The sequence below is a fragment of the Parasteatoda tepidariorum genome, chromosome 6 (genome assembly GCF_982258835.1).
Source record: "Parasteatoda tepidariorum strain Cologne lab strain chromosome 6, Ptep-v5.0, whole genome shotgun sequence".
Lineage (NCBI taxonomy): Eukaryota > Metazoa > Arthropoda > Arachnida > Araneae > Theridiidae > Parasteatoda > Parasteatoda tepidariorum.
In genome coordinates, this window is record NC_141760.1 from 99,611,679 (window position 1) to 99,625,451 (window position 13,773).

The 13,773-nt window shown below is 26.3% G+C and overlaps 1 protein-coding gene across 1 annotated transcript; it reads left to right on the forward strand.

The window, feature by feature from the left end:
• Positions 1 to 1,124: 1,124 nt before the first annotated feature.
• LOC107446908 (uridine diphosphate glucose pyrophosphatase NUDT22) lies at positions 1,125 to 12,299 on the forward strand. The gene is made up of 3 exons (XM_016061687.4): positions 1,125 to 1,782; positions 5,132 to 5,328; positions 11,518 to 12,299. The coding sequence occupies exons 1-3, from the start codon at positions 1,297 to 1,299 to the stop codon at positions 11,714 to 11,716; spliced, it is 882 nt and encodes a 293-aa protein (XP_015917173.3). The 5' UTR covers positions 1,125 to 1,296; the 3' UTR covers positions 11,717 to 12,299.
• The last annotated feature ends 1,474 nt before the right edge of the window (positions 12,300 to 13,773 follow it).

Here is a 13,773-nt window from a genome sequence, read left to right on the forward strand (position 1 = left end):
ACTTGATGCACATTTGACCTAACTCTTAATACACAGCAGTAAATAATATGTAATCAAAAATCTAATCTATCATCATGAAAGTAAGTAGTCAACTATTCGAAAATAAATTTCATGTAACAAGAATTTTTTTCATTTCCAATATTATTGTTATTTCCACAGAATTTTTATCATTTCAATATTATTGCTTATCATGATGTGCTTAGATTCACAAATATATTATTACTTTTCATTACTTCCAAATAAATATATAATAATTGGATAACCACATAAAAATTTTACCGATAATTTTTCTCTTGCCATAGTTTTATTAACTAGCGATAATTTTATTTTATTAAAACTGCGGGTTACAAATTCATTTATAAAATGTTAGAAGTAGAAACACTTTTAATGTCGAATAAACATAATATATAAACACTTAAACATCAATTTGAACTTTACTCCAGAATTATTTTTTATGTTACAATTATAATGCTTAATAATTAAGTACAAATGTTAGGAAATATGCATAGGATGATTAGACATTACATGGCATAATTATTCTTTTAATTTAGATCCGAATTTTCTTTTCCTTACAACAGAATGTAAGAAAATTATATAAATATTGCAGCTAAGCTTTTATAAGAGAATACTTAATTTAAAAGTATTAAGAGCAAAGTATTAAGAACATACTCTTAATATCAAAATGACATACTTTTATTTAAAAACAAATAATAAACATAGCAAAGAAAACATTCATTTTTATTGTTACATTTATAAATATCTAAAAATTCGAAAACATTTTCGCCTAATTTCTTTTTTACACACAAATCTCCTCTTTTCCAGTGTCTGTTTACGAAATAAATGTAAACACAATCCATCAATGAACCAATTGTTTCATCACACCAAATACGAGATTACGCGAGAACACAGACAGGCGTGCACAAAATTATTGAAATTTTTATTTTAATACACAATAAACGCGATAACTTCCCAAATTCTTGCAACCATGAGTGATAGTCAACAGCCAATCACAATGCGAAAAGCCCATTGATCCGACGTTATCATTTCCTTGTTGCCATTCTGTAGTAGAAACTATGGTTTAAAATTAGTTACCAATTCCTTAAAAGATAGAGACCTAACATACTTATACCCTTCAAACAAGCAGAAATAGTTGGCCGGAAACGTCAATAATGTTTTGCGATAATTTGTTTTTCGAATCTGATTTATTTGTGATATGCAACTTAAATTCTTCTATTTTAAATTTCCTATGGATAATTTTAAAAAATATTACTGTGGTGGATGTAAATTATTAGAGCTATGGATGATTTAAAAAATATTCGTACTCTTTGCACTCCAGGTAGTGGCTTTTCCGTGTCTACTGTTCAAGTCGAATTTCGTGAAGACTTCAATATGAAATCTCATCCTTTATATCGTAAACACGTGAATGAGGTCTGGGATAATAAAATGAAGAATTGCTCTAATTTATTTAATGCCACAAAATTCAGACTGCATGACACTATTCTTAAAGATATTAGTAACCCGTGCTTGAATAATTTAACATTTCAAATAGGTGTAACATGTTACAAAGATTTTATTGGAACAAATTGTGCACCATATGCTGACGAACTTCATCGAGATGGTTTAAAAGATTATCAGAATCCTCAGGCATATATGGCTGACCCAATTGGTGTTGGAGCTATTTTGATTACAACCAATGATGATACAATTTTCATGAGAAGAAGCGAAAATTGTGCAGAAATGCCTCTGATGATTGATAGACCTGGTGGTCATCCTGAGCCTGATGTATATAGTGCTGCTTCTTACAGAATTTTTTTTTAATACCTATATTTTTATCTGAAACACAAAAGAAATTTATTACAGTAATCTAAAATAAATATCTTAGTAACTTATTATCTTTGTAACATCATAATAAATATGTTTGAAACTATTATAGTTGTAGATACTACTCTGCATAGGGTGATATGTAACTAATGATGCTTATTCAACTGTGGTTATCTTAATATACCATTATAGGTGTTGCAGTATACCTAAAATGCTATATTATCTATACCCTATATGTAACACTTTTAAATTCTGTAGGATTGGTTGGAGTAATTATAACCACTTTTGATTTTTTATAGTTTTGAGCTTTTTTCATGTATTTTTTATAGTTAGTAGTTTTTTCATTTCCACAAAATTGTGATCTGTCATGCCGACTACAATGGCCATGTGCCAAATGAATTTTAAACTAGCACATTTAAAAAAAAAATAAAAAATTTATTGTAGCTGGGGTGCCAGATCACAATATGGAAATATCCCAGTTTTTCATTCCCTCAACCATATCTCCATTCATTTAGCTTTATAGGGTGACCCGGGATAATTCACGATCACTCTGTTTCTGGGGTAAATAATGATCACCTAAGTTTTATTTTTAAAAAATAATTTTTTTCTAAATTTGAGACATGGACAAGAATGCTTGTACACTTTACTAAGGTATAACTACATTTACTTAATAATAGTCTCTTGTTTAATCTAACAAAATAAGTATCTTTAAACTGCTTTCTGTATTTTCCATTTCAAAGATGGGTTTCAAAAAGTGCACATTTCTGCAAAGATCTCCCTCCTTCTCTTAATAATAAATATTTTGAATTACTTTCTTTTTCTTTGATATGAAAATAGTGTAAGCTCTTGTTTAATTGCTTCACATCTACAATAAACATTATAATTGATTATAGGAAACTATATCAAATGTTGCCCCCTACAGATGGGGTAATTATTGATCACTGGGGTAATTCCTGATCATTGTCATTTCTTTTTATACATAGTATTAAAAATAGCTAATTCTCTTTTCTTAAATGGCAGTTCATATTTATTAAGTGGAACAACCATTTCTTTTAATGATTGAAAATGAAATTTCAGTGTGAGAGCTGCTGTCAGAGCTGTTGACATATCTTACTTAACTTTACACTCTCACTTAATGAAGTTAAAAAATCCAGCAAAAGTAACTTATGTGGAAACTCTTTCTTATAGTCCAACAGAACATGAGAATGAGTTGGCTGCTTGCGTAAAATGTATGGCTCGATGCAAAGATTTTTGGGAAATTTAAAGTATAAATCTTTATTCTTTGCTTTTAAATAAATCGTTTTATTAGCTGCTAAACAACCCCTTTACTATAAAATTCTTCTTTACTTTTCATAAATAGTACTATTAAAATAAGCTAATAAATAGCTAATTGTCTTTCCTTAAGTAACAGTTCATATTTTTCAAGTGGAACGACTATAAAATATATTTTAACTCAATTTAATCACAAAATTTATTTTTAACCGTATGCTAGACAAATGTGTTCCGATTTGTCTTACCTTGCTTCTATCTTAATTTTATGCGTGTACATTGTTAGAATAATTTTTAAGTTTATAAATTAGCCTAATATAAATATGGTGAGAAATTATAAGCCTAAAAAGGATACAAATTAGCAAAATTAGCTCTAGTAATTAAAATTTCTTAATTAGTAAATTTCTTTTAATGATTGAAAATGAAAATTTCAGTGTGAGAGCTGCTGCCAGAGCTGTTGACATACCTTACTTAACTTTACACTCTCCCTTAATGAAGTTACAAAATCCAGCAAAAGTAACCCATGTGGGAACTCTTTCTTATATTCCAGCAGAACATGAGAATGAGTTGGCTGCTTGCCTAAAATGTATGGCACGATACAAAGATTTTTGGAAAATTTAAAGTGCTAACCTTTATTTTTGCTTTTTAAATAAATCATTTTATTAGCTGCTTAAACATATATTTTTGGTTTATTTGTTTGATCTTGATGTCTTATCCCCAGAAATGATCAGGAATTACCCCAGAAAGGATCAAGAGTAGGGGTAATTCCCGATCACTAAAAATTTAGAATATTTTAAATTCTAATTAGATTTTCAAACAAAACAAGGTAGCCTAGGACTCATCTCATATAGCCTCAAACTTTCAGTAAATATTATAATTCTATCTGGAATAGTTTTCTTACAAAATAGATGTTTGCATTTTTTGATCAGGAATTACCCCAGGTCACCCTAAATCATTAAATTCAATTCAACATAGTATTAAAAGCTCAAAATTATTGGCTCCACATTGTATAAAAAATTTTATCGATTATAATTTTAAAATAATTTCCAAGTATAATTTACTTCAAAGTAAAAGTTTTAACTTTAAAGTTTCAAGTTAAAGTTTTTTTAATTAGGAAATTTATGAATATCTTTTGACCTTATAAAATGTTTTTTTTTTAATCAAAAGTGGACAGTTACAGGTTAATTCAATTTGTTTTTCACTTTATGCTTTAAATATTTCAATACCATAAAGTTAATTTTAAAAATTCCTTTTAAGTTCTTAAATATTCAAAAAGTTATTCGTGTGGGTAAAAAAAAACTCATTTAAATGAAATAAAGGTAATGAATGCGTGTTTACATGTGCTGTCTTCATTGAACACCGCATGAACATCTGAGGTCTTACTCAAAAAGTTGAGGCATTTATAATTTAGTTGCCTATAAAATTATTCTTAAATAAACATAATTGGTCATTGTTAGTGGTTTAGCTAGTGCTCTTAATTAGGTGTAATATAGATGAGTTTTCAAAAGGAAGTGAAATTTATTAAGAATAACATTATGTAATTAAACAATGTCATCTAGTGGTTAAAATAATAAACGTTGAATCAGAAAATTATGGATAAAATATATATTTTATAACAATTAGATCTTATTTAAAATTTCTATTAAAAGAAAAGGAAAACATTTACTGAATAAAATGTATTATCTTCTAGATGTGATAAAAATTTTGTAACATAAAAGACTGGAATTTTTTCTAGGCTTAAATTGTATTTTCTATTGTTATTTCAAAAATGCTTATAATTGAACTTTTGAGTAAAGAAATGCTTTTAATATCAAGCTGTGTAATTGAGTCAAAACAGACAGAATACAGAATTCTCTATGCAATTTCTGTAATTTTTCTTCCTTTTTTTTAAAATTTTTTTTTTACTAAAGGTAGCTTTAAATAGGAACAAATTTGGCCGGATATCACTTTTGGCATATTACAGTTTTATGTAAATAAATTTATCTACTTTATGTTATCTTATTATTCTTTTTTTAATAATGTAAATACTTTTAACTTTTAGGTCGTAACTAATGAATCAAATCAAGATATCAAGCACTGTGAACCATCTAGAATATGCAAAGAAGTATTTGATTCAATTTTGAAAGAAATCAGAGATGAAATAAATGTCCCGTTAGAATGCCTCTCCCAACCAATACTTCTTGGCATTGATTACAATCCAGATACTTGGAGGAGACCATCACTGGAATTTATTGTGAGGTAATAACAAAAAATATTTAATTTTTCTTTTTAATTTAGTGTCAAACTTCACCAGGAATAGCTGGTCTATACCTAATATATAATCTATTTTTCAAATTTATTTCATTCTGAATCTTTTATTTTATAATATATTTTTTTAAAAACTCGATAACCTATTGCTGTTTTCTGTTGTCATTGCAAAATCTAGTATATTAAGATTTAATGGCAGAAAACTACTTTTACTGGGCAAACCATACGACATACAAAATTTTTTTTATTTACTTTTGAAAATTTCTTCCTATCTCCTATTCCCTCAAATATGTACTTGAAAAATATATTTATTTATTGAATGAGTTTTTAGTACAGTGTATAAACAGTGAATTAATGCAATTTTCTAATTTTAAAAGGTTTTCAATTATAATTTTTTTTTTTACCTCATATAAAAATTTTTTAAAGGAAAGATTGTCTTTATCTTGAAATAAGTTATAAGTAAAAATTAATTTTAATGTCACCTACAAGTAATTAAAATTTAAGGCGTAATTGAATAACTAAATACGGAAAAGAGATGGCATGTTTGATCAGGCTCAATTATTTTAATGCTAATAATTTTTTTTTTCTACATTTGCATGTTGCACCACTTGTATAACAAATTCTGCAAAAGAATCACATAGATAAGCTAAAGTGTACAATTTTTGTTTTAATTTTTTTCTATTTTAGCACTGCTAAGTAAATTTTTTTGATGCCTACTGCTTTACAATCTAAAATTTGTTTCAATAACATTAGAGAAATAATAGGAATTATTTTAGAATATTATTCGATTTTAATTACTTTCTGTTTTTCAATGTATATGGTAAGGAAAGAAATTATTGTGATCTTTTCTGAAACTCAAAACATGGGTTACTTTGGTCCACTGAAAACAAGGGCAGGTTAGACCATCAAAATAATTCAGAAAAATCTTTATTATAAGCGTTATCCTAGTTATTTTGCAGTCATACAATTATATACACTTAATATTGATCATTTAAAACTATTTATATACAGGGTGATTCTAAAAAAGATGGGCAAAATTTTAGGAAGTGATAGTACCAGGGTTGGGTTTTTGACGTCAAAAAGTGGTTTTTGACATGACAAGGGTATAATACTGGTTTAAACCGTCAAAAACCCGTCAAAAATGTCAAAAACTAAAGTTATATTGAAATTTAATTATACTATAGGTAATCAGCAGGTTTTAAAATATTTTTTTAATTAAAATTAAGGTAAAGTAACAGATTTAAAATCTCAGAAATTTATATTCAAATGCATGTGCAGAAAAATTTTGCACAAAATTTTTTTAAATATTTATATTTTTTGAAAAAAAAAATTTTTTTTGATACTTAAGAAAATTAAAAGTTTATTACTATGCATTTTTGACATATAAGGAACATATAACTAATATTTATAAGGAACTTACAAGTTATGTTGTATAAATACAAACTTGATACAAGTGTATGAAAAAAGATGTAATGTTATACCGAATATCTTTATTATCCAATATGTTAATTTGAATTTAAAAGTAGTTATATTTGGGAATAATGATAAATATAATTCATATTGTTTATTATATTTATTTATAATTATTACACTTATCATTTTAAAACAATTTTTACCTCTTAATTTTTTTCCCCCACTTGTATTAAGAATACAAATAACGCATATCTTGAAAGCAAGAAGTAATTATTCAACAGCTGAATATTTAGATATTCAACAAAACTATATAGTATTCATCAAAATGAAATTCACAAGTATTTGGATAAACTAAATTTTCAGCATAGTAAATGAATAGGCTGAATATACTGTAAATCGACACTAACTACTCTGTGTATTTAACAGAAAGCACTTAAATTCGTATTGTCTAATGTTAAAAAGATTATTAAGAAGGTTTAAAAGAATATTAAAAAGATTTTTCTTTAAAAGATGTCTAATGTACAAAACTGCTAATGTTTATCTTTAAAAATGTCTAATTTTTAGTATAATCTATACTATACACTAAATTTGGTTGTAAATAAATTTCTTAATAATATCACTGCAGATTTATTTTCAATAACACATGAAGATGAATACATAATATTACAAAAGATGTGAGCTTTCAAAAGTACAAGATTTTGGTTACTATTCAAAATATAAGTGTTTCTTCAAAATTTTAAATTTATTTTTTCTAGAACATATTTAGAAACACTATCCTTTATAAAAAATATATAAATTTTGTGTATTAATTAAATTTCACATATGAATATAGGTTTTTGACATTTTCGACATTTTTGACAGTGAGGTTTTTGACGTGACGGTTTAAACCATGGTTTAAACTGTCAAAAACTGTCACATGTCAAAAACCTGCCAACCCTGGATAGTACACATCCAAGCAAAAAATTTTTATCAAAGAATCGATGGTCAAAAACAAAACGCAAAACCGCTAGAGGCTGTCAAAGTTTATGTTCTTATATGAGGCAAAAACACTCAAATAACGATGAAGTTAAGTTATAAAAGCAAATTTAATGGCATGTGATTACAATAAGTGTTCAAAACTGTGGCCGGCAGCGGCTATGCACGCAGTACAACACACCAGGCATATCACGAACTTTTCCTGCAGCGGCCGAAAACTTGGTGACAAGTAACGCAGCACCGTAACTCGCAACAGGAATGGAGCTTTCGCGTTTGCATCAAACAATTTCCAAATGTGCCAGCACCTTTGCATTTTGTTTTCGAACATGCATTCTTTGATAAAAATTGTTTGCTTGAGTGTGTACTATCACTTCCTAAAATTTTGCCCATCTTTTTAGAATCACCCTGTATTTTTAGAAGAAGAAAAGTCATTTTAGTATTCTTTTTAAAAATTTGATTTACTTTAGTTTGAAATGAAGAATAACAAAATTGTGAGAAATAAGAGTTTACAAACATGCATTTTATTAATTTTATTTACAAAAATACACTCCTTTTGTTGGAACAAAATTTAGAATAACTATTCATATATTTGAATAAAAGTAGAATAACTATTTATTATATTTTAATTAACTGAAGCAAAATTTAGAATATAGTTCTAAAGATGCCTGGTGAAAAGAATTTTTTAAACATAATATGTTGTATCTACACTTCTAAAAATTACATTAGAAATTCTCTACATATTTAATTAAAAAAAAAAACATTCTATTAAATTCTGTCATCAAACATTTTTGATGATATAATTGTGTAATCAAAATTTTTACTCACATAAGATTTTAAAATTGTGTGTGTATGTTTATAATGACTTATCGTTCTAAAATGAATTAAATTTATGTGTGTTATTGTCGGAAATAAAAATATTTATCCACCACTGGTGGGTAAATATTTTTATTTCCGACAAACATTGTTAAATAATAGTGCATGAAGGTGCTGTAATTCTAATTTTTCTTGAATCTCGTTTAGGAAATATCAAGATTTTTATTGCATTGCTGTTGCTTGATATGCATTTTGATAACTTTATTTCACTATAAATAATTTTAACTGTAATGTTATGTTTCATTTGACGAAATCACTTAGTATTAGTGCCAAAAATTCGATTTTAATAAAATTCATTAAATAATTGTGTGTAGTAAGAATATTATTTTTTACATACAATTAGAGACTTATTTTATTAATATATTAATCTTTGAAATTCCCAGATCCACTTTATTTATTTATTGTTATTTTTTAAATGATTATTTACTTTATGTTTATTTGGTGTAAAATTATTCAACCTCCTGATTTCAGCCCATTTATTTTTCTTGCCCTTTTTATAATTTTATTCTAATAAGTAAACATAAATTGATTTTTTCCCTCTGTTCATTAAGAATCATGTTCATTAAGAATATTTTGATAAATATAAGAAGAAAACCATTAAAGTTCTTTTTAGTTATCTGATTTTTGTGAATTTAGTTCATTAATGTTCATGAGAAATTTTTGGAAGTCTTTTATTTTATTTTTACGAAAAAAGTTTAAAAAAAAAAAAAAAAAAACCAAAATTAGAATTTTTTTAGAGATTAGATTTTTGTAAGCTTGATTTTTGAGTTCTATTTTTAGTAAACTATTATTAAAAAGCAGTTTTCTTTATTTTAGATTTATGCCAATAAACTTGTTATTAGGTATTCTTATTTTCTGATTAATACAAATTCATGTATTTTATTTCAATCTAAGTGTGTCATTTCATTGAAGATTTTTCTCACTGCATCTTTTTATTGCTGAATATCATCCGAAATAATAATATTAATCATATGAGCATGAACCGCATTAAAAATGAAAATTAAATAGATTTCTATATCTGTTGCGACCTCAGTTCAGATAATCTATTTTAATTCTTTAGTTCGTAATAAAATTAACTAACTTAATCACCTGTCAAAAATATTAACTGTCTTAAATTTTTTTATTTTTAATAAGGATTTTATTTGTTGTTTTTAATTTCTATTTTAGGATCTTATAAGCCACACTCTCAGCTTTTTAATTATGAATGTTCATGTTAGCGTTTTATTTGATATTTTATTTAATAACATACAAATTTTTTTTTTATTATTATTATTATTTTTTTGATGTTTCTTCTTATCTGATCATCCTATTGATCACCTACAATAGCAATCTTTTTTAGTGTTAATGTTCTCATAGAAGATTTTATTTGCAGTTTTTGTAATTTTTCTTTTCTTTTTTGATGATACCAAATATCACATACAAAGCTTTATTATTATTATTTGTAATGATTTTGTTTTTATTAAGGGACTTTTTTATCTAGTTATCACAAGTATCAATTATACTTATCAGTTATTTCTCAAGTGTCAATTTTACTTAGTATTAGTGGCAAACTAGTAGCAATTGTCTTAGTATTAGTGACAAGCTTTTTCATGTAATGTTTTAGAGTTCTAAACATTACCATTGCACTTGTTTATTATATTAATAAATGCAATACTCACACATTATGCCTTTATCTTTTCAATAAGATTTTTTATTTTTCCATTCTTTTCATACGTAAAAAGCCAACCATTTATATTTATGTCTCATATTAATAATTACATTAGTCACATACTATGCTTTTTTTTTTCATTTGTGATTATATTAAATGTCTTTACTTAGAGAGAAAAAATACATTGTATTTATATTCATTTTGGTCTTCTGATTTACTTTCCAAATGTCCATGTCCCTGCTTTCCCTGAAAATATTGCTGTTCTCGCATATATCTAAGCTTAAGTTTCAAAGTAGAAAATGATTAAAACTGTGATATATGTGAATGCCCATGTAAAAAACAATTGTTTGGCTCAAAATAGTGTACACCCAATTCCTTGCTATACGATTTATGTCAAAATGGTAATAAAAATTTTGTCTGCAGTTTAATGGTTATTTTACATTATCAAGGCTGATCTGATGTTCAACTAATTGAGGTTCTGTTGCTTGCAAATTTATTTTCAAAATCAAATTATTTGTCATTTAAAAAATTTTAATCATTTTAATAACCAATTAGTCGTTATTTTATGTAGTTCTTTCAGAACATATGTTATTATCTCAAGTTGTATTGCAGAACATAAGATGTTATTCTGCTTTTGAGAGTTTATGTATTGGTTCTGTTTTTCTGCTTTCAGCATAAGTACTCAGACTACTTTCCCATAACTATGTCATAAGCTCTTTTTGAGATATACATTCTATATATGTGACAGGAAGTGGGGGTGAATTCTCCACTATCATCCTTAAGGACTCTATTTGCTAAACAATGTTGCTTTGTCTTAATTTACCTTGTTACTTACCTTGTCTTTACTTTTTCCTATTATGATACATTTTGATACTGTCATAGCAAGATTCCTTGAAGATCCAATTTTGATAAAATCCTCCATAAAGAATAAAAAAAAAAATTTTTCTACCTAGATTTTTTACAAAAAAACCACCAATTAGAATTTTTGTTAAAGAAAAAAAAATATATTTGAACTATTTTAAGGATTTTTTTCCCTTGAATTTAAATTATTAGAATGGTTTTCTGGTCTCGAGGTCAGATTTGAGCCTCACTTTTTATGCATCTAAACACCCACCAAAACATTCATTATAATAATAATTTTTAGAAAATAGTGTTTAAAGTTTTTTATAAAGTTATTTGCGACTTACTAATTTATATTTACCCCTTATTTTTTTCTTACTTAGCAACGCTTTCATCTTACTGTTTGACAACAGTTTTATATATTATTTTAGGTGCTCTTTAAGTACATATGAAGTTCAAGAACTATATCAACAACAAACTCAAGCTGAATCTGAAGAATCTACTGAACTTATTGTTGTTGAATTGACTAAACTTATCGATAATGATTTTAAAAACACGGAAATTTATTGTAAATTTACACATGCAGCAAAAACTGCTATATGCTTACTTAAAATTTTTCTTTCAAAATGAATTATCTCAGAGATTTCTTTATTAGATTATTTATATTAGAGTTTATTCTCTTATTTAGAGTATTTATTTTTATACTGCTTGTAATTTATTTGGAACTGGATATTTGTGTTTGAGTATATTTTAATTATAATGTTATGATTATTTTATTTAAAATTCCATTTCCTTGCTTGTATATTAACTTATTACAACTTTTGTTAATCTAAATTGTATTATTTTTACTACAATATAAAAAATGGAAATGTTTATCTATATAAAAGTTTTCTATTCTTATATTATTAAACTGCATGTTTTAGTCATTTACATATTTTGTTTATATTGGGGCATAAATTCACATTTGAATTTATTGCATAAGTTTTGTGAAAACATCTTTATTTTATGTTAAATTAAATACTTTATATTTTTCTTTATATATTTAAAGAATATATGCATACATTATATTATAATAAGCTGTTTTATTGATGTTTGTTGTTAATTTTATCTTGAAATATCTCTAGAAATTGTTCCTTTATTTGCAATAACATTATTTCCTTTAATACTCTTGTATTTTATTTGGTTTCAGCTCAATAAATTGTTATAACTTGTATATTTTTGCCTTACATTCTTGCAGTAACCAAATGAGTTTCTTAACTATGGTGTTTATTTACGATATCATAAATCTAAATAGTAATTTAAATATTTTTTTAATGAAATTCTGAAGTAAGACCTTCAAATTTGATGTTAAAGAAATGGAAGCATTCCCACATCATCTTGTTGTTGACAAGGGGGGTCATTGAGGTTAAGGTACCACAATTTTGTAGCATTGCACAAAATGCGACAGATACAAACTTGTAGATGTGACGTTGGTTGGGCTTTAAACCATCATTGGATGTTCAGTTTGGTCCGGACTGTAGAAGAAACTGAAAGACCAGAAGAAATAGGCAAAATTTAATCAAATGTAAAATAGTCGAAGAATTTATTTAAAACGAAGTACCAAGATTTGTCGGAATTTTCTAACTTGACTTAAGTAGTTAGTTTTCTTTATAAAACATAATTAAATGGGTTAATTTTTGTGTCAAATTAATTTTATATTAAATATAATTCTGATGATGATAAGTTAAAAATTATTTTTGAATTAGATCCATTGCTAAAATTAACAAAACATTCTTTCAGAACAAAAAAAAATTTTTTTTTTATTAGACTTAAAATCTGTTTGAAATAATTTAAATAATAAAAATATGCTCTATGGATTTTCTCATAAAGGAGGGGAGTGAGTTTGTTACGCTCCTCCTTACTTAGTTAGATCCTTTACATTTACAGTTATTTTCTCTATATATTTTATTTTTCTAGAATATAAATGCTTTTTTGTAGCTTTCGTGATTCTTGTAGTAATTTAAAACAAAATGAAAAGTTCCATTTATGATTACCCAATTTATATAACCTTGCCATCCAATATGTGGTGTTCAGGGTGCGTAGCGTTTGTAAAAAGTACTTAAAGGTGCTTTTTTTGGGATTTCGTTTTTAAAGCTTTTAAAGGTGCTTTTTTCAGCTGGTGTTTTTAAAAAGTGCTTTTTTTCCACAAATAATTTTTTTTTCTTCAGTGATATCTGGCGGATCCCCTGCATTTCACGAAAAATGGGGTGTTTGCTACGTAATCATTCGCGCGGACTTCATGTCGTACCCACGTTAAGACTTGCGCATGCGCGCACACTCGAAACTGAAACCCGAGTGCTCCAATTCGGATAGAGTCGGATCCTTATTAAATGTTTTTCTTTTTAATTTATTTTAATTTTATTCTTGTTTATTTTATTTTACTTCTAACACTTTTTTGACATAGGGGGTAAGGGTACTTTTGTTCTGAGTTCAGGGTCAAGTGCTGATTGTTTTGATTTACGTACGTTTCTTTTTGGGTTTTTTTTAACGCTAAAACTCTTTATAAGAAGTTTTTGTTTTTCAATAATATCATTGATTGAATATGAATTTTTTGAGTGCTTGAAAATTTTTGTAAAGTGCTTGAAAAGTTTTTAAAAAGTGCTTATTTTTGATTCAAAGATTTGGCTACGCACCCTGGTGTTGCAACA

Bases quoted from the DNA above. Each gene is read 5' to 3' on its own strand.
- LOC107446908 (XM_016061687.4), top strand. From the start codon at position 1,297: ATGGATGATTTAAAAAATATTCGTACTCTTTGCACTCCAGGTAGTGGC. The intron at 1,783-5,131 runs GTATATAGTGCT...TTTAACTTTTAG, and splicing joins GTGGTCATCCTGAGCCTGAT to GTCGTAACTAATGAATCAAA. The intron at 5,329-11,517 runs GTAATAACAAAA...ATATTATTTTAG, and splicing joins TCACTGGAATTTATTGTGAG to GTGCTCTTTAAGTACATATG.